The 21,380-nt window shown below is 41.2% G+C and overlaps 1 protein-coding gene across 3 annotated transcripts in view; it reads right to left on the reverse strand.

The window, feature by feature from the left end:
* Positions 1 to 19,375, reverse strand: part of FAM169A (family with sequence similarity 169 member A) — a 37,386-nt gene extending 18,011 nt beyond the window's left edge. Inside the window, exons 1-4 of one of the 3 annotated variants that reach the window (XM_075136855.1) lie at positions 19,132 to 19,295; positions 3,258 to 3,395; positions 1,732 to 1,831; positions 593 to 678 (exon numbers count right to left, since the gene is read on the reverse strand). In XM_075136855.1, coding sequence (XP_074992956.1) covers positions 593 to 678; positions 1,732 to 1,831; positions 3,258 to 3,392 — 321 coding nt within the window. In that variant the 5' untranslated portion in view covers positions 3,393 to 3,395; positions 19,132 to 19,295. Of the gene's footprint in view, positions 1 to 592; positions 679 to 1,731; positions 1,832 to 3,257; positions 3,396 to 19,131 lie in introns of all 3 variants that reach the window. The other 2 variants (XM_075136854.1, XM_075136856.1) reach the window with 2 other exon arrangements.
* Positions 19,376 to 21,380: the final 2,005 nt, after the last annotated feature.

The following is a 21,380-nucleotide window of genomic DNA, read 5'->3' on the forward strand; positions in this document are numbered from 1 at the left end:
GAGTGCCCAGATTCCATGATTACACTCCTGGAAAAATGCAGATTTCTAGTTCTGGGAAAAAACAAAACTCCATGCTACGTAAGCGTCAGTAATGGTAACAAAGGTCAACGATGAGCAATAAAGCAGATACCAAGCAACTTACTGCCCCAGACCTCATGTATTGCCACTGCAAGTCACCAGCTCCAAGAGCCACCAGCCTCTATCAAACAGGTTCCCGACAATATTTTTAACTTACTGGTCTCCTGATAAGACCAACAGGTACTGTTATGGTACAATGCACCACTCTACTAAGACATTTCAATACAGACAGACATACGATGTTCTAAAAAGAGTAAAGAAAAAACTCTAACATTGTTAACATCTAAATATCTTACATGTGAAGCTACTGTACACTTGCTCTAGACGCTATCTTCACAAACAAGTTCCGTTCCCCCAGTACCTATTCCTCTATTCCCATTGACCTTGCTTTTGACTTAAGACAGCCAACTCATTTCTGAATGAAATGAAAACATTTAACATCTCACACATTAGCTTTTTGCCATACTTGCCGTTATCTTGAAGGATAAGAATAACTGCTAGGTGAATGTTTTACCTGATGAAGCCCCTGTCTAGCAGGGACAGATGTTCTCACAATGTCATCAATTGACCACCACTGGTCAGCAAGATACAGGGCTACAGCTTGAAAGAAACAAGGGGAAATAAGAAGTTAGTGATTCTTACCATTCCAAAAGAAACACATTCATTAAAGCTGCTAAACAATCAGGAATAACACTGTAGTAACCAAGTTATGCATCTTCTAGCTGGCACTATATTAATGCAGCTCTTACCACCATAGCACAACAAACGTGGTGCTATACATGCCCATCATATGCAATGCTCCCTAGTCCAAAACTTGTTTGAAAACAGAACAATAAAACCAAACACAGATTTTTGTGCAGTATGACATGCAGGAACAAGCACTATCCTTCATCACTGTGCTCTAGCACCTTCTTCCACTACAAACTGGGCCTGCCAAGAGGAGTATCATTCATACATGGATTTTAGTTTTGGGTTGCTAATGGATATTGATATTGAAACTGTGCAAGTTTTAGGGAGTCAGATGAATGTAAAAAGGCTGATGGCCATGTGAGTAGCAATCAAGAAGAGTTTGATCTATGGGCATTTGTGGCAAACTTGGCAATCATATACATGGCATTAAATGGAAGAAGAAGGAAACATGGAGGACTGGAAAGGAAGGGAGAAAGGGAGAAAAAAAAAACCAAAACCAGTGAGATGTCATCTTAGCTAGAGCTATGTTAGGACCTAAAACTAAAGACAAATTTACACTTGATGCTGATTAAATCACTGCTAATAAAGAGCATCTAAATTCATGGGCAAATTAATGGATTCTATGAATGCCCATTAAATTCCTTTTGGAGAGGTGAGGTGTACATAAAGAGATCAAGAAATACATGTTGTACTTGGATTCAGACGAGCACCATGTCATTTTGCTACATATCTTCTGAATTCAATGGGTCCAGTTCTACTCTGATTAGCATGCAAAGTTCTATCACTTGTGTATATGAATTCACAACAAAAATAATAGTATGGGAACAAGAACGCAGTGAACAACAAATGCAAAAGTGGCAAAGTTATGAGCTACACTAGCATGGAATGAGCAAAAGCCTGGTTACATGTATTTGTCACAGAAAAAGAAACAGCCACACAGAGATTAAAATTTTAAAATAAAACCTGTGAGTGAGTCCCCTGGTGCAAACAAAGCAAGAACTTTGTGTGTCTGCTCTTCACCATAAAGAGGAACGAAGCCCACAGTTGACAGGCTAATAGGAATCTGAAACAAGAGTGTACAATACTTCAATAGATTCCTGCTAACACAACATTAGTAAAACATACAGAGAATGTTTATCAGGGTAAGCAAGATGAATATTGAAAACCGAGTGCTTAACAGTTAACTGTAAAGGACAAGCACCAGACCCCGGCCCTTACTTTAGGCATTTCTTCCTTAAGACAGACTACATTATAAAGAGCTCTGACTCCCAAACTCTGGCAGATTTAGCTACAGTAATTTATACTGTTACAGCTTTCTGCTGTCAGTTTGCATTTATGTGCACAACTGAAGTAAGTTGTGCGAAGAGCCAGCAGTATGTTCACCTCAACTGTCCCAGCTATGCAAGCTGTCAAAGCCAACAGAAGAACGAGGCAGGCAGTCAAGCACAGAAACAAACTGGCACAGCAAAACTGCTGTTTGTTAACACGAGCCCTAATGTGCTAAGGTGGGAAGCCTGGCTTCAAAAGGGTTTTCTTCCCTTAAACTGCACACGTTTTAGAAATTCCAAAGTTGTCTGCTTGATTTCCCCTCAGGAACAATATGAAAGGGGTCAAATCAATCCACCTTTCAGGAGTTGAGTACCCTTGTGGAAATGCACTGATATTTAAATTCACCTGTTTTCAATATTTATTTAATGCATGAAAACTAGACAGACATTAATGGTGTGGTAAATAGAATTGCTTACCCAATTTAAGAAGATTATGATATGCTATGCAACAAATGAGGATGGCAATACAAACAAGTATTTAGGCATACAGCACCTGCAGAAATGCAGGAAAGTGCTCAAGACTCTGCTTCTGCCAAGGAATCTGCAGCACTGACTTTTGTTCCCACACAGAATCCTCTCAGCTCACTTACCTTTCATTAAAGCTATACACCATTGCTTTTATTGGCACCAGTTCTAAAAGAAACGTTCACCTAGACAGAATCAACATTGACCAACTTATCACATAAGGGGTAAGTGTTTAAAACAAAGTGTCACAGCCAGCCTCTACTAGAACTCCCAACAACAGCAGGGAATAGTTCAGATAAAAAGAATCACTTCTGAAGTTAGTGAAACATGCTGATCAAGGATTGAACCCAACCATGAAGAACATGGAAGGACTGAGATACAAAAAGAGCCAACAATAGATTTTTGTGACTGCCTGAGTTACTGCTTTTTAGAAAAGAGTTTGACTCATCAGTTGAAATTTTAAGGTTTTTTAAAAATTACTTAATGCATACAGATCCATTGCCTAGAAGCAGCAAATAGTCACTGATGCCCAGATTAAACCCAATTACAAAATGAAAAAGAGTAGAGCTTAAGATACAAACAGGAATTTGGAAAATACAAAAAGCTTTGCTAAAATAATTATGTGATTCCATAGTTACAGACTAAATCTACAAGTATATCAAGAAACCTGCGAGTAAGGTATTTGCTGGTTCTTACTTTGCCGTGGTCTGGCAGAGACAAGAATTCAGGGCGGTTTGGATTCCCACACCGAAGGTCAGACAAGTAGTCCTCTGCTGAGCTCTGCAAGTCCTCATGACTGTAGCTGTTCAACATATCCACAGGGAATGGCATCCTCTTGAGAAATAAGCAACATTAATTCTATAGGTAGTTTGAGAGATATGATGCACAGTTTATCACATATGCTTACTAAACATGTAACTAAGGTTGTTGAACACACCCTCCCCCCCTGCTCTCTAGAGCCCTCTATATCCAAGCCAGAAAGGAGAAATGCTCCAGGAATTTAATTAGTACGGTGCCTATTAACACCCAGTCTGTAAAACAATACATGAACCCAATCTGTGTTTATAAGCAGAAAAGCATGGCTTTAGACCATAGTTCCCCCTAGACCCAAACGTGGCAGATTTCCAACATACAAGCCCCCTGTTTGCAGTGCATGTACAATAGACGACATGCTGCCTTGAGGTGGCAGGCTCAGTTACCTCCCTCCCAGCTGATGTTTTTTGAGGCCACAGATTAAGCAGTAAGTGGCCGCTCAAATAAAAAGTAAACAGCCCGAAAGATAACAACAGGAAAGAGGAGTTCATTTATTTTGGAGACTTTGATTTAAATCCATCTCTGAAGAAACCAAAGCATTGTTCAGAACTTCTCTCAACAACTGGCCAGTTAGTGTGCCTGTTTCCAAACCATTTCAACTGTGAACAGGAGATGCTACATGCTCGTTAAAAACAAAAGCCCACAACAGACTAAAGAGACACTTTAAGGTGGTGACAAGACAAAAGCTAAAGCACTGATGACCAACCATAGTGGCAATAGCTCCTTGAAAGCTCTTAGATTCGAATTTTCCTTGTCAAAGCGGTGTCAAATTAAGATGAACAAGAGCTCCTGGAATCTACTGTGTGCTCTTCAGCTAAGGTTTTTCCAGGTCTATAAAACTACACACAGAAACAGACCCCTCAGCTCCTTTCAAGGTATGAGCCAAACTCTCACAAGCATGAGCTACCACAAGTTTATGAGAACCTGTTCTAGAGGAACACAGGGATCTCTTGATCTGTCTCGCTCAGCTCCCAGGAACTCATCACTGAACTCTCAAAAAACCAAAGCTTTTAATAGGGGATTTACAATTCCTAGTCTCCACTATGGAGTCTTTTTTTAAATTTTTTTTTTAAATCCTAGTCTCCAATGATTTTTTTTCCTTTATCTCCAGTCCCCTCCCTTTAATCCACCATTTAGTTCTCTATTGGCACAGGTAAATCAAATGCAAAAGAACTTTTTATTTCGACTCACCCAGTAGCAATTAAAAAGTCTGCATTTTAAAAGCTTTTTAACAGCAATAATATTACTAAGTTGCTTGAATAGACGAGGCTGCTCCTTCTACAAAAGAGATTTTTTTTCCCTCTTAAAATTGAAAAACAGACTTAGACATGACTTCATTGGCATTTACAACTGCTAGCTTTAATGCTTTTGCTGATGAAAACACTAATGTTTTCCATGAATGCTATTGTTTAGCTATACACACACATTTCAGATTCAGCTCATTCTTTCCCCTTATCTGATATTTGGATTTTCTCTTGCCTTCTCTTCCAGGCTGTCACATTCCTCCTGCTATTGCTCACTGCCCCTTACAGATGCTTAACTGCATCTCTCAATTCTCCATCTATTTCTTCCCACCTTCCAGGTGCTGCCCTTGTTAACCAGGCAGAAGCAGGAAAGAGAGACCTGAGATCAGCCAACTCCATTTGCTCCTCTTGTTTGCAAGCGAAAGGACATCAAAGAGCCAAAACGTGAGGCATGTGCGCCTTCGAATGCAGCAGCAATGCACAACAGCTAGAAGAGCTGCTGCCAGGGAAGCAATTCATCCACCGCTGGTCTCCTCACCTCTGGCAGGTATGGTTTACCCACCCATATTACAGTTCTGAAAAAAACCAGCAATACTGTAGTACACGTAAGCAGACTAGCCTGATAGCAGTACGTTGCAAGAGGAACAGGAAGAGAGGTAACTGTGAGATTACATGTCACTGCTTCTACACGGGGATGAGGCTTTAGCACCTGGTTAGCTGCAGCAGGCCAGGTTAATTCTGCTTTAAGGGAATACAGACACATGAAAACCACAAAATTTAATTTTCTGTATGCTGACAGAAAGGGAAACCCCCCTCCACTATTAAAGAAATACCTGAGTGCTTGCATAACTCAGAATAACAAATTGAGCTGAGCTTTCCTTATTACATGACAAACAGACAAGCAAGCTACAAGCTACAACTGAAAGCCTCTAGGTAATAATTCCTGAAATTTTTTTAAAATAAAATAATGCAGAAAACATGCCATATGAAATTCAGTAGATTATTTGAGTTCCAACCACTACGCCACTATGAAAATAAAAGCAACAACTTATAAGCAAAAAAGACAAAAACCTCTTTTCTGTTAATTAATAAGTTCATTTGAAATACCCTCAAAATCATTCAAAGACCTCCCTTCTGTTTAGCTGTTTGGGTTACTTAACACTTTCATATAGCATACTTTGATTTTATCCACTCCCAACTCACTTATATTAGCCACTTTTGACTTTTCATCTTATATAATTTGCAGAGAACGGGTTGTGCAGAAAAAGACTGATACAGAGCAATCTTCAAGACTGAACCAAAGAAAACCTACTCGGCATCCCTGCTAAATAACCATTGATTATTTCTACCGTGCAACAGATTAGACATGTAAAGTGACAAGCTCTCAAACACTTGTGTGGTGTACTTTGTCTCAGTGTTGATGAGATCAGAAATACTTCACAACATACAAGTTCACTACATCCCTGAAGAAATCAGTAACTATACACAGAAAGTTATCAAATTACATTAAAAGCATTAAACGGATGATGAAAGGAGAATGTCCCATGCCAATCTATAGCAGAGCATGAAGAAGTAGTTCAACAGTCCAAAATGCAAGCATCTTCATTTTGAAAGGCAAAATAACATACCAAAGACAAACCAAATGGCTTCCAATAGTAATAGATTAATACATTTCCCTCACAAAAATACAATTGGTTTGTCAACGTTGTTAAAAAAGTAAAAATACAGATGGCTCCATATCTAGCCAGTCTCAAGTAATGCAGGAGAGAGAAAAAGGGAAAGAGAAAATAGCTTTTCAGCTTTCCTTGACAAGAGCATTACATATTTTTCTCTGCAAAGGCAGCAGGAACAGGTCTCTGCCATGCAGTCCCTCATGCCCCTTTTTGTTGCTCTAAGCCTCCATGTGTTGCACAACTGTAAAACTGTCAGGTCAAATCCTCGTCACACATTGTGGGACTGCGCTTTGCTCATGCGGTACCACTCCAATTGGTTAGCAAACAGTCAGGTTGACTGAGCACATGCGATGTAGCCTTAAGCAACCAAATTCATCACAACTGTTTGTACAAAAGGCATATTAGAGGTGTGTGTTTGGAGGGGGGGAATAAAATTTATTTTATTTTTTAAATTAGGCAAATTATGCTTTTCACGTTTCAAGTGAAAGAAAATAAATCTTACACTCTTCATAACGATATCATTTCACATAATAGTATTAAAGATTGCATGTAAAACTCGCATGAGCAACATTTGCTTTAATGTGGAATTGTATGACTTTCCCCCCTGTGAACATTATGCAAGCTACTACGGGAGAAATGGCACGTCCTTTTTTTAGGAACAGCTGCAGCACCAGAGGGTAACAGACATCAATTCAAGGAACACCAACAAAAACCACATTTAACAGGATGAGTGAACATATTCCTGTGCAACTGAAGCAGTTCCTTATTCACAAAATCCTTTATTATAAGCATTAAGGTTAAAAAAAAATTAAGCGTAGAATAAGTGGGCAACATTGCAAATTATAAATTATAGCTGCACCTTTATAACCTCTATTACGTTGCAGAAGTGCACGAAGGAGAGATGCACAGTACATGCAGTTTTCAGCTTGCACATGGATTTCAGCAGGAATCAAGAGATCTATTCACCCCCTTGCAGACCCTCAATACTGAGTGCCACAAAATAGCAGAAACATAAGAAGCCAAAAGCTATATTGTTTCTTACAGCATGCCAGAGGGCTTAAATACAGCTTAAAACTGTTCTTGGGTGCCTTTATCTTTGGAAACTTAAGTCTAAGTGGTCAGGCTGCCAGCCAAGGATTTAGAGGAATCAGGGCGAATTTCCAGCTCTAGCACAGACAAGTTACTTGATCTGCCTGAACTCCTCATCTACAAAATGCAAATAATCATTACCTCAGAGAGCCCAGTACAAGAAATACTTCACCAAGATTATGAGATACTTGAACACAGATTGTATCAGAACTTGACAAGCACTGGAAGTAGACAATTACTTACACAGCACAACTTAACTGCACAGCTCATTTTCCTAAAAAAAAAAAAAAATCACAAACAATCCATCAAGGACTTTTCAACGTAAAATAACTGGGACAGGTAAACACGCCTGGTATAACAAATATGTGCAAAACTAAATCAACAGCTGCATTGCAGGTGAACAATCTTCAGAGTTAAATTTGTGTTTAACAATAAATAATCATAATTTAATTAGGGTGGGTTTTTTTTTTTTCATTAAAATTTGAAGTTTAGAGAACAGACCTGCACTACTTTTCTGCTAAACCAGGACAACTATACCAGCCCCAGCCCACAGGACACGCATCAGGTCCAGTCCTGTGATGAAGTATTGGCCTACTCGGACGAAAACTAAACCGCAGTAATGCCTGACCTAAGCTTTAATCTATTTAAACAAGTGCTGAAGTATTGGATCACAGAACTCCTCAAGGACTGCCATGCATTCCTTATGAATCATCACACACCTTGAACCAAGCTTTATCTTAAAAATATAACCCTACCATGATCTCCCAGACTAGCTATAAGCTACACCTGGGGTAGCATCATGAGAAGAGACATAAATGACAAACTAAATATATATCTCCATATATACATTAGCTGCTGATGTTCCAAAGAACACCAAGCCAGGACTGCAGAAGTCCCAAGCCACGCTCCAGAACCAGATCTGATGATGCACCAAACCAGCAATCATCTTCTCAGAGCAGCAGGAACATCATTTCTGCTTTGCTATGTTAGTTTCCCACCTTGCAATGTCAAATTGCTGGTTTGGTGAAAGCTGTGAAACTACATAAAAGTTGAAAGAAAAATAAAAACTTTTAAAAAGTAGTATTTTCAGTCTTCTAGCTTCAACTACAAAAAAAAAGCATCACATCTGCCACTTCTAAAATTGTTAAGTTCTACTAACACTAATTCTATTAACAGACTATGTAATTTCATAAATGTTTCTTGGCTTAGATTTCCAGCAGTCACATACATAATACATTTTCATTGCTTTTGTTTCTTCTTTATTCAACATCAAATACTTTAAATTGGGAGGAGTTCTTTTTAAATGTTGCTTTTTCTTGTTTCTATCCAAATACAGTCTGGAACATTTAAATAAGTAAAAAGGTTGTTCATCCTTTTCTAATATAAAAATAAGTAAATTTTAAACCTATGCTAAGATAATTAATCATTTAAATACGTATAGAGAGTACTTATCTGGTTTATGATGAGTCTTGTAGTTTGAAATACGTAGAAAAAACCTGCCCCACAATTAACAATTTAGACCACTATTGTAACAAAGCTTTTTTTTTAAAAAAAAATCCTCATCTCTTTTAAAACTCTATTTATTTTAATTTGTAATGTAATGTGTGTCGACTGCAGGAAGAGGAAGACATTTTAGGAAAAGGAAGTTGTTTTTTAAACAATAGAGTATATATTAGGATTTCTTGAAAACCATACAGGCTTGAAAAATCAACAATGATACACTATTTAATCTGCCACATAGAATAGACAACTCAAACCCTCCTTGCTCAAATAACTACATATTTAAAGGTAGGTTTTCTCAGGTTTTAATTCAAAAAGCTTGTTTTTGTGTATTCCTCAGTGGTCTTCAAACCATTATCTGCACTATAGAACCGAGGTATATAAATGCTATTTCCCTACAGTGTGGCTTTTTTTCATATTTTTAGAGAATACAGACACGTCAATCTTAAATACAAGTTCTTACCAACTCAGATAAATTTGCTCTGGTTTAGGGTTTTATTTTTTTCCTGAAAGGAAAAAGAAGTCTTCTATGCGCCCCCCCCCAAAAAAAAAATGAACAAAAAGCCCCAAATAACATCTACTCATACCCTATATAATCCCAAATAGAAAGTTCTTAAGGAAACACAGGGCAGTGGTCTAGAAATTGTTGTCAACATCCACCAAGAGCTGGATTAATATGCTGACCACATTATCTGTAATCTGCTTGAAGCAGCTTATGCAGCTCTGGTTTTCTATCAGAGACACAAATCAAAGCTGTTGATTTGAATGCAAATAAACAAACAAAAATAATCAATCCTTTCTGTTCATTAATTAGCCACCACAATTTAACTTCAATTTACTTGTATAACACAGAATTATGAAATTTATGTAAAGGATCCAAACTCCCCAGTCCTGGTATAAAACACAATTGCAGTGGAGATCAGCAAGAATTATGGTCGAAAGATCTATGCGACTGGGTTCAAACAATCTCTTGTCGAATGAAACATGAACAAGGAAGGAAAGAGCCCTCCACGTTAAAAAAGAAAAAGTATTTGCACATGATTTCTTTTCAATTAAAAAAATTAATTAAAGTTTGAAAAAGGTATATTAACTTCATTAAAACAAAATACAGTCTCAAAAAAGTATCTAAAAGTTCATTCTATAATTAAATATATCCAGGATGTTCTAACACGTAATAAAAAAATTAACATTTCGTTCTAAAAGACTAAACTGCCACGAAAATGTACTAACATAAAACTAGATACTCTTAATGGAAGTATAAGCAACAACACTAAAGAGGGCTTTTAATCAACTGGTGGTTAGATTTGCAGAAAACATGAACTCTGTTAACCACTACAAAATTATATGGCTTTAATGAAAACAGGACAGCAAACTTACCAGTTATCAAAACTGAGGTGACAGAGTAGTATTAGGAGAATATATTATGCAACTTCACCCTCAAACCCACCTCAGGTAGGTAAGGGTCTTAAGCATATGCCTGATTAAGCACCTGCATAACACCACTGGCATTTTTCTCAAGTGATTAAAATTAGGTATTTGATTAGGTAGCCTATTTAATCAAAGACTAAGTTCTTAGGTATGCAAACTACTAACCTGTTATTTATATTTTTCTACAGTCTCACATTTATCATCTGGTTTCTTAAAGAGCGCTACCTTCAGTACAAAGTTTTGGAAAATTAATATGCACAAGTGTTTCCTACAAGGAAAGTGTGCCAGTGATTTACTAAATTAAAACTCTGTGTTTGAGATTACTCAAAATAGACACAATTAATAAATCTGAAAAATGAGTTTTTCTTAAAGAAACCTTTCATGCCTTCCCTTTCAGCTTCCCAGATTCAAGGTAAATATACCCATACACAAAATGAAATCCATTCCAGTTGTGTTTGAAAATAATTAACATTTAGAAGACAGAAAGATAGGACTAAGTGGGATTATTACTTCCTGGATCCGCCCCTCTTTGACATATATTTGAGCTCTCCTGTACTCAGGACTCACTCTTTTTTCTAATCTCCCACTTTCCTTTGTCTCCCCTTCACTACACAAGACAAACTGGCTTAGGGTCTTAAAAAATAACACCAATCCCCACACAGATACCCCTAATGACCCACCTTTCCTCTCTGGTCGCTGCTCTTTCTCCCTTCCATGCCTCAGCAGTTTAGAGCAGCTGTTTTGCAGCTCTCCAGCTCCACCCTCAGCTCCCTCCAATTTTGCGCTTGCACTTTATATCCCATAGCATCTGCTCTTAAAGATCTTAAAAGCCTTCCTATAGCTCAACACTTGTAGCCCACACTCAGCCTCCCTCCTCAGATGGCTGGCCAGCCACCTGGGACACACCCAGCCATACTGCTCCTGCCCCTGCTCATCTTCCACAACTTTGCGTCCCTAGGTTCGCCTCTTGCGTCTCCAGGCACCTCTTCAACAAGGCGATAAGATATGCCTGCGCTTTGATCTTCTGCAGCTTTTTTTGCCACTTGCTATCAGAAGACCATCTCCTACTCCCACTTGGCACCCATGTTTCTTAGCGACTTGTTCAGTGTGAAGGTTTGAAATACCTTCCTCTAACATTACCCCTCCAGTTTGGAAGGGCCACCTCATAAATACATCTAGTAATTTCAGAGATTAAGGACAATAAAGAAAGCTCTTCTCTTGACCATACTTACCAAAACCCCCACTGAATCTGGTTAGACGGCTGGTGGACTACCAAGCCTAAGGTAACTAACCTAACACCACAGTGAGACTGGTGTTGCAGTAACCCTATGTACGCATTTGCATCTATTTTTAAAACGCTTGGTTGTGCTGTCCTATCCCCAGACTTCAAAGCTGCACAGATTAGGTCAGCCAATTGCAGGCACATGTTAGCACAGTCTAATGAGTTACTGCTCATCAGCCAAACAACAGCAACTCTCTTTATGGCTGCTTCGAGAATATTCCACATGCAAATTCAAGTGTGACAGTGACCATGGTTACGGTGAGCAGCAGGTCATTAAGCTTTGCAATCATACCCCCATATCCAAGAAGTTACTAAAACAGTTGCCTGAGCTGCAAGTATGTCACACGACATCTGTGGATGTCACGGCTTTCAGCAGAGGAGCTGTAGGAAATTCAAGGGTTAAGTAGTATTCAAGCTCTTTTTCCCTTTTTTAAATTATCTGTAGGTGTTTTTGTTGGTTTTGTTTTGGTTTTAAAGTCATTTGCAGCAGGAGACCTGCTAAGTAAGCAGCAATTGGATTGGTTTTGTGGGTGATTCAAATGAAAATGCAGAAAGGGGAGTAAAAATTAACATGGGATCTTCCCAGGAGTAGGAGTAAAGTCACAGAAGTGAAGCAAGGAAAGCAAATAAACAAGACTGCAACAACAGATCCCTGTCAGTCAAGCCTAAAACTTTCTTGTAGACCAGCAAGAACACAGAATTGAGAAGTTTAAGAGTCTGACTATATAGCCCTACAGCCATTTACAATAGCTTGAGGATCACAATCCGGAAATCAGCACCACAGTAAGTATAACATATTTGGAGCAGTAAGATTTTAAATCTTACTGTAGATTAAGAATTGCATTTTCTCCAGAAAGGGAATAGGCAGCTATCTCCAACCGTTATTACAATTATCTTCAGAAGATGGTTAAAAATATGGTGTTCAATAAAAGCGAGTTCTGAATTTTACCCGCTATTTGCGCTCAGTGTCCTACAGTAACAAATTCTTTCATCTGCACACAGTTGAAGCTACAATGTACAACAAAATGATGAACTTCACAGGCAATGCAGTTTGTGGACTTACCAAAACAGGGCAATCATAGAATCATAGAATCATAGAATCATACAGGTTGGAAAAGACCTCTAAGATCATCGTGTCCAACCGTCAACCCAACACCACCATGCCCACTACACCATGTCCCTAAGGGCCTCATCTACATGTCTTTTAAATACCTCCAGGGATGGTGACTCCACCACTTCCCTGGGCAGCCTGTTCCAAGGCCTGACCACTCTTTCAGTAAAGAAATTTCTCCTAATGTTCAATCTAAATCTCCCTTGGCGCAACTTGAGGCCATTTCCTCTTGTCCTATCGCTAGTTACTTGGCAGAAGAGACCAACCCCCACCTCGCTACAACCTCCTTTCAGGGAGTTGTAGAGCGCGATGAGGTCTCCCCTCAGCCTCCTCTTCTCCAGGCTAAACAACCCCAGTTCCCTCAGCCGCTCCTCGTAAGACTTGTGCTCCAGGCCCTTCACCAGCTTCGTTGCCCTCCTCTGGACACGCTCCAGCACCTCAATGTCCTTCTTGTAGTGAGGGGCCCAAAACTGAACACAGTATTCGAGGTGCGGCCTCACCAGTGCCCAGTACAGGGGCATGATCACCTCCCTACTCCTGCTGGCCACACTATTTCTGATACAGGCCAGGATGCCGTTGGCCTTCTTGGCCACCTGAGCACACTGCCGGCTCATGTTCAGCCGGCTGTCAACCAGTACCCCCAGGTCCTTTTCCTCTGGGCAGCTTTCCAGCCACTCTTCCCCAAGCCTGTAGCGTTGCAAGATCAAAGAACATCAGAAGAGCTAGGGACACAGATAACTAGAAGGAACTTTACCTTGCCTTTCTCAAGTGAAAGGCAGGGTGAAAGTCAGATGACAAGAATAAATACCACAGGCATCAAGAACAATGTTCAAAGGAAGTAATCAGGACTTGCAGACACCATGCTTGGGCTGCAGGCATGATGAGGAAGTCATTACTGAGTGTCAGTCTGAGCCCAGGCATTTTGTGAAGAGATATTTCAAGCTACCATCCCAAGTGACAGACACCATTCTTACAAATACAGTGGTAGGTGTAAGCATTTCCATACGTCCATGCAAAACAGCACCAATACCTCCTCTCCTTTACAAAGGCCACACAGACAGACTACCCCAATCTAGCTCACAGCTGGACTCCACAGTGAATATGTTTGTCTGCCTCATCCCATCTTCAGAAGGATGGAAAAAAGGTACATATGAACTATAAAACTACAAGTAAACTCCATCCTCTCAAAAATAAGCATTCAAGAAACACAAATTCAAACCTAGCATCAATATAACTAAAGCTAGAAAAGAGTCAGGCTGTTCCAGCTAGAAGAAAAAAATAAGTAGCAAGGTCTGGTATTTCTTGTTTAGGTAGAAGTCCTGTTCCCAAAACTAAGGAAGAATAAAACATCAAAAGAGTATTTCATTGCTCAGAGCCCTCAAGAATCTGTTCAGACATCAACTGAATTACATCCCTCTTCTCTAAGCTTTCCAACAGGATCACACAAATGAGCAGTAGGTCAGGGCAGACTATTTTCCCCAAAATGAATCGCTTCTCCCCACTGTCCATATCTACTGCCATCAGAACCAATATTTAGCGAACTCCTTAGCAGATAGAGCACATTCCTGAGCAGCTCTGCATTTGCCTTTGCTTTCAGATGCTTGCAGATGGTTCATTGTTTGGGTCTAGCCACTGCTCTTTTAATTCAACTTATCACAGCTGCATTATAAAAAACATTCGTTAACATGCATTCACTAGCTATCAGTAAACATGTTACCACAGGACTGAAGTTCTATGTCTCAGAATGTTAGCAAGAATGTCTCTAATAGTGGAAAGGAATTCATGCACAACCTCCTCCCTAGTGTCATCCTGTCCTTATCTCCATCATCAGCCATCCTGACATCCTTCTAAGAATTTACATGCTTCTGTGAATACACTGCATTTCCCCTGCTTCTCACTGTAATACATGTTTGTAAGATTCAAACTTCGAAGCTACACCTCCTAGTACTTAGGCTATCCTGTTATGGATGTACTTGAATTTTTGAAAAAATGCCTCAAAAGCTTTAATAACCGATCTTCTCTAGAAATACAGACATTACTTGCTTGTTAGGGGCGGGTTTAGAACAAAGATAAGCAAGTTAATCATACGTCCGAACATATCACCATACCGTACCGTATAAAAAACTGGAACAGTACTAGCACTGCTAACTGATGATACTAACCCTAAGTTAGTGTTCTGCTTTAAGCCTCAGTTGCAGGAATCAGGTTGTTACCTCCTGCTTCTTCAGAAAACTCCTTTCTGCAGCTTCAGAGTAAAGGTTGACAACATAAACTCTCAATGCTGCAGTATCACAAGAAAGAAAATACTCCAACATTTTAAAATCCTTTTAAGTTGTCTGTGCTGCACTGTAAGAACATTTACATTGTTATTGTTAACATCCCCAACTATTTTATCATTATCAACTCACAAATCATTCAAATTCCCCAAAGTTACAATTATTGCTGCCTAGTTCTACAACAGCTGTGAGAAATGCTATTCAAGCTAGAAAGCCTTTCTATTTGTAGGATTTGCCACCTGCAAAACAGCTAGATAAAAGATTGTTCTTCTAGCAATACCTTTGTTAACCTAAACACACTTCACGCTTTTACACCTGGTGTACTAGAAGCACAAAGTCAGTTAGGGCTAATGCAGCGCTGCATACCAAAGTTCATCGATACTCAGTGCTCGGGAAAGGCCGGTGCAGCAGCCGGCTCACAACCACTGCTATGCTCGAACTTCCGAATGGAAGGGTGTATTCCTCTAGCACTGCCTCAGGGGCTACTGACTGGACAGAGACCACACCTTTACCAATTATGCTTCCTCTTCAGTGACCCACAGAATTAAAGAAACCTATTTAACCACTCTAACTTTACATGTTTTGATGAAGCCTAGGAGAAAGGGTAACGGTGAATTCCATTCATCCTGGCCCATAAACAACTTCTAACCATAAGCAGAAGGGAGAGACCCTGGCACTGTGAATACAAGTCCCCTGTTCTACAGTAATAATAAAATCGTAAGATGTTATTTTACTACAAAACAAAGTACAGGACCAAGAGAGTAACAACTCAGATTTGAAAACAAATCAAAAATCTCAAATGCTATTTTGAATAGCTGCACAACACACAGTTCGGTATACAATTCAGACAGATGCATCTTCCTAGATTTTTAATTCAAGGAATCATTTAGTACATATAGATGTATGATTTAAAACACTGGTAGGTTTTCCAGTTAACTTCGAAAACAAAGAAAGAGTTATGTTAGTCCTGACAATTCTCACTGATTTTAGTGAGATTTTAGGGAACATTTGAAAGCTTGTCACTCTTTTGGGACAGGATTCTTTTACATATTTTAGGGAGATATTTAACAAGCTGCTTTGAAATTTCAGGCTCACTGGAGAACACCAACTAAATTTATAATAATTAAATAAATATATGCTGTCACATGCAGAAAAAGTCAGCAATAGCAGACAAAACTGCCAGAAGAGAAGAGCTATCAAGATACCGCATTTCAGTCATATTTAAAACAACGCAGTAGAGGAAACACATTGAAGCAAGCTTTTCCACTCAGGATTGTTTAATCCATACTGTAACAGCTGGAAGCAAAAGTTTGAGAGGAGAGCTGAATTTTGCTTGCTTGGTTTTTTTAAACCCCATTTCTATTGTACAAAGAAGGGTTTTTGTTTTTAAACCATGTACAAAATGATTACCCAAGAGACATTCATTGATGAAAGCAGTTCCAAAGAAAAGCGTGCACTTCTACCATAGCAGTAACACATTTCACAGATCCAAGGATGACTATGGCTTTCTGGAATGTATAGCTGATACAATTTGATGACTAGGTTACAACCTTGAGAGTCTGGAGGAAGGTATTTATCTGTGAGGAAATGAGAAGCTAGTAACTTGCATAGAGAAATATTCAAGGAATAGCAATGTGAAAATAAGCATAAGTACACATTACTTCAGCTCTAACAGTATTTGTATTTGAAGTTTAGAAACATAATTGGTAACACCTTTAAATTATTACTAGTGTTATTACGAGATAGAGATTGATACCAACCCCATTATACCTAAGAATGTAAGCAAGTAAAGGGCTCTTCTACTCTGATGAGTTTCTCTAATACCACTAAATTCCATGTTCTTCTTTTTGTGATTTCCTATCAAACATTTCCATTTTTTACATTTAAAAGTGAAAACAAAAGCATTAGTAAGTGTCAGCCTTAATACCGAAGTGAACTTTCTCCATCTTTCACTGGCAAAGATTCTGCACTGTTAAAGGTATGCAAATACAACTATTTAAACAACCCTGCACAGATAGGATGTTTGGATAAGTACGGAGAGTTTTAGGTTCATTCTGAGTTGTGTTATCTTTGCAATACTAATAGGCATTAAAAAAACTCCACACAAAAAAACTGGTTTTAATTATTAAAGTGAAGAAACATTATCTACCTTAATAGGCATACAGAAGAAATTAAGAGTACTTTCCAAGCCATTTCTCAGAGTAATGCCTCTTTGTAAAGGAGCTAGTTATGAAACACTCCAAAAAGGCTTGGTACTGTGTGTCTTGATCACACATTGCTGGAGAGAGTATATTGGAAAAGTACAGCAGAATCCCATTTTAATTACTCATCTTCCACAAGAGTAAAGAAAGGCACTGTGAAACATTTGCTTCCATACAGGGCAGATGCTAAGTAAGATCAGATTGGGGGAAGGGGAATGGGGAAGCAACTTAAACACCTGTCTGATACATCAGAGTCCTCAGCAGCTTTTCATTCATAAAACAGTGTTGAAATTGAGGTGATCATTGAGGTTAACAACACTTGAATTTAAACACTTCTAGTACAAACCGCACTTTGTCCTGATGTTTTCCCTCATGAAACATGTGCTATAATGTTTTCTTACCAGCCACCATTAAGACAAGAAGCGAGAAGTTCTTCACTATCTAAATCGATTAATTAAGATCAATTAAACAAGAAAGGTGCCGGTGTGGTTAAGGAAACAGAGAGAAGATGCACTCAGTTCCTATAGGAAGAGTTTGAAGGAGAAGTGAGACCACGATCACTCTGATCTGCAGCAATCTTTTACAGGTCCTCCAGTGAAGCAGCACTGATTTTATTATACTGATCACTCCGCCACAATACTTACTCCCCTTAAAAACTGGTGGGTTAGATACCAGACTATGACCAATGGTGCATCCCAACACCATTACAAAATGAGTATCTGCACTTAAGCAGAAAGAAGAAAAAGTTCCCTCCTCTCTCCTGCACGCACATACACAAAAAAACAAGTATCAGCTGGACAGTGTCTCCACACCACAGTCTAGTTTTCCAAATTTCTCATTATTAATACTGAAAACTCCACAGTCCAGAAGAGCTTAAAGATCACTCTTTAATGGTTTCCACTAAATAGGACATTAATACATACATAAAATCAGTGAGTTAGTGTATTTTGTTTTCCACTAATGCTACTAAAACCTTTTGCTCTAGCTCCCAGAGTAACCCACTTTCTCAGGCTGGATTTAACACTCCATAAGCAGGATAGCAATGCTACGTCAACAGATACTTTGGGCAAGATGTTTCCCCTTGTTTTAAGAGGGAAGAATCAACCCTACCTCAAAACGGAATTCAAAAATCCTCACACATCACATCTAGGAAAACAGAAAAGAGAGAGTGAGTGTGTGTGTGAGCGTGTGTGTGTGTATCGACATGTATCTGCATGTATATGCACACACAGAGCCATCTTTTGCAGGAGGCATCTGTTGTAGCATTGCAATTATTATTTTCATATATTTGTGTAAAGGTGTATGTATATATGATAGATCTTATATACATGTATGGCTATAATACATAAATTGCAAAGCTACAAGAGATGCCCCCACAAAAGATGGCTGGCCCTAGCCAACACGGAGTGGCCTGGGCCAAAACTCACGCCAAACTTGGCATCACGCAAGCCCCGGCCCGCAGCCCGCGGAGGCCAGGCCAGGCGAGGCCGGGCGAGGGGCGGCCAGCCCCACCGCCTGACAGAGCCGCCTCCGCCCTCTGGCCCCCACCCGCGGCCCCGGCGCCCCGCACGGCGACGGGCTCGGCGCGGCCACGCCGGCCTGCCCGGCGCTGCGATGGCCGCGGAGGGCGGCGAGGGCCGGGCGCTGCCCAAGGGAGGGAGCGCGGCGCCCGCGGGGGGTGGCGGCGGCGATGCTGGCGGATACCTGGCGCCGGGGCCTGCCGCAGCCGCGGACGAGGGGCCGCGGGGCAGCGGCCGCTGCGGCCCGCCCACTTGCCTCCCGCTGGGCAGCACGCCCCGCGCCCTCCGGCGCGGCGGTCCGGGCCTGCTTCCCTTCCCCCGGCCTCTGCAGACGGCCGCCGAGTCCTCCCACCCGCCCGGCCAGGCCCGGCTGGGCTACGCGGGGAAGCGGGACGCCTCAGCAGGTTACCCCTCACGCCCCGCCGCGCCTCACCTCAGCCGGCCGGGCAGCCTACCGCGGCGGCGACGGCGGGGCGGGGATGAATGGAGATGATGGCGGCGGCGGCGGCGGCGCTCCCTGGCAGCGTTTACGGCGGTCCCCAGCTCACCTCTGGCTTCGCCCGGTCCTGCTGCCCGGCGCCTGATATCATCTCCCCCGGCGGCCTCCCCGCCCCTCGCCGCTGACGCACTCCCGCTGCTACGCCGTGAGCCGCCGCTCGCCCCGCGCCGCCCGCCATGGCGGCTGCCGGGACCCCGCGCCATCCCGCCCCCGCCACGGCGCCATCGCCCCCCACCGTGGCAGTTCGTGTGGCACCTGCGCCATCGCCCGCCGCCGTGGCGGCAGCCTTGGTACCTGTTCCATGGTCAGCCTCGGTGGCTGTGGTGGTACCTGCGCCATTGCTCACCATAGTGGGGTGGCAGTACCTGCCCTGTGGCCCTGGGATGCAGAGGGAGCGCGGGGCTGCCTTGGAGATCGATGGTACCTGCAGAGAGGAAGGAGCAAGGCCAGGCATAGTCTCCTAGCGCTGGGCGGCTCGCCACGAGGCGAGGGGTGAAGTAGCCCCTCTGCAAGAAAGGTGGCCTCACGGCCTCGGCCAGTAAGGGCTGCCTCCCCGTCCCCCACAGACACCCACGCCATGGGCCAGCCCGAGGCCCCAGCGCTGCTCCTGTTCACCAGACTGCGGGGAATGAATTACCGGCAGGAAGGTGTTTTCCAAAGGAAAATGGCCAGGCGTGTTGCCCAGCACTGGCCACAGCACCCGAGCGTCCACCCCCCAGGAAGACCTGCGTGCCAGGGAGCTGAAGAACAACAAAATCAAACAAGGGTTCTTGCGAGAGGACAGCACTCGCCCTTGACTCCAGCTATGCAACGTACCCTTGCTTTATAGCGTATGGTCCTTTGCTCTGAGCTGGGGAAGTGCAAGGTGCACAGCTGCGGTGACATCGGTGGGACTGGGGAGGCTGGGCACAGAATGGGGTCACTGCCCAAGGTGAGGGACAGCGGCCCTTCCATGGACTTCCCACTGCTATCTGCCAAAGATAGGTTTGTCGCTCCAGGGGCTAGAGGAGCAGGGATTCAGTGCATTTATTGTGATTGTGTGCGTGTCCAAAACAACTTAACTTTGCTGAAACAGTTGGATTACAAAAGAGGTTTTGGGAGACAGCGTGAACAGAACTTAAATTCAGTGATTACCTTAAAAATCCATTTATGACCAAGCTTTGACAAAGGTCTGTTGGCTACAGAAAAACGGATTAATATGGAAATATCCTTTAGGTTGTACTAGAACACTCCATCACGAAGCCTTGTGAGCTCAAAGATCAACTTATACAGCTCTATGTAGTAGGACCAAGGTTTATGCTACCTTAATTTTTTTCTCTTAATTAGAGTAATATTGATCATATTTTGCACTTGCATTTCAAACAAAGAGAGAATTTTTTTTTTACGCAGTGTTATATAGTGAAAATTGTTTTGCGATATATAGTAGTAGAAAACAAGACGTGTTAATGGAGTAAGATCAGAATCTAACCCTGTCAGGAAATTCTTAAAATTAGTAACTCCTCTTCCTGTATTTTTTGCTTCCACAACAAATGAAGGAAAGACCCTAGAAATCGGCTGTGCTTTCTACTTTGATTTTTGCTGACAGTTTCATGGAAGGACCAGGAACGTTTGGGCCTTTTTTGGTGAAAAATGTTTCATCCATTTTTTATCGTGGTTATTTACTAACTATTTTAAAGGAGATAAGGAGACTTTAACATACACGATGTAATTTAATAAAAATATTTCTGTTCTTAGTTGCTTAGGTTATGGATGTGCTATGAAAATCCTGGTCATAAAGTCTTTTAGGAGATGAAATATAAAGACAGATGTGATCTTAAGGCAGAAAAATAAATTCAGACAGAAATGCTCCAATAAATTATTGCCTTCACAGGTGACCTCCAATGTTGTTCAGAAGTAGATTTGCCTTTAATTTTATTTTTTTTTACTGTTATTACTTCTTTCATGCCATCTTTTATGTCCAGAAGAACCTCTGTGCGAAACCCGCGAATAAATACGCACTTTCTGCTTTCTGCTTAACTTCGGTTGTGAGGCTTTCAGAAATCTTGACAAAAGATGCTTGGTCATGACTAGTGCTTTTTCTGGTATTCATATTAATCTCATTGTGAGTTGGTGTATCCATTCCTTCTCTCCTATACCATGCTTACATTGCAAATTTTTAAAAGTATGTTCAACCTTACTAATAC

This window comes from Calonectris borealis, chromosome Z (genome assembly GCF_964195595.1).
Source record: "Calonectris borealis chromosome Z, bCalBor7.hap1.2, whole genome shotgun sequence".
Taxonomy (NCBI): Eukaryota; Metazoa; Chordata; class Aves; order Procellariiformes; family Procellariidae; genus Calonectris; species Calonectris borealis.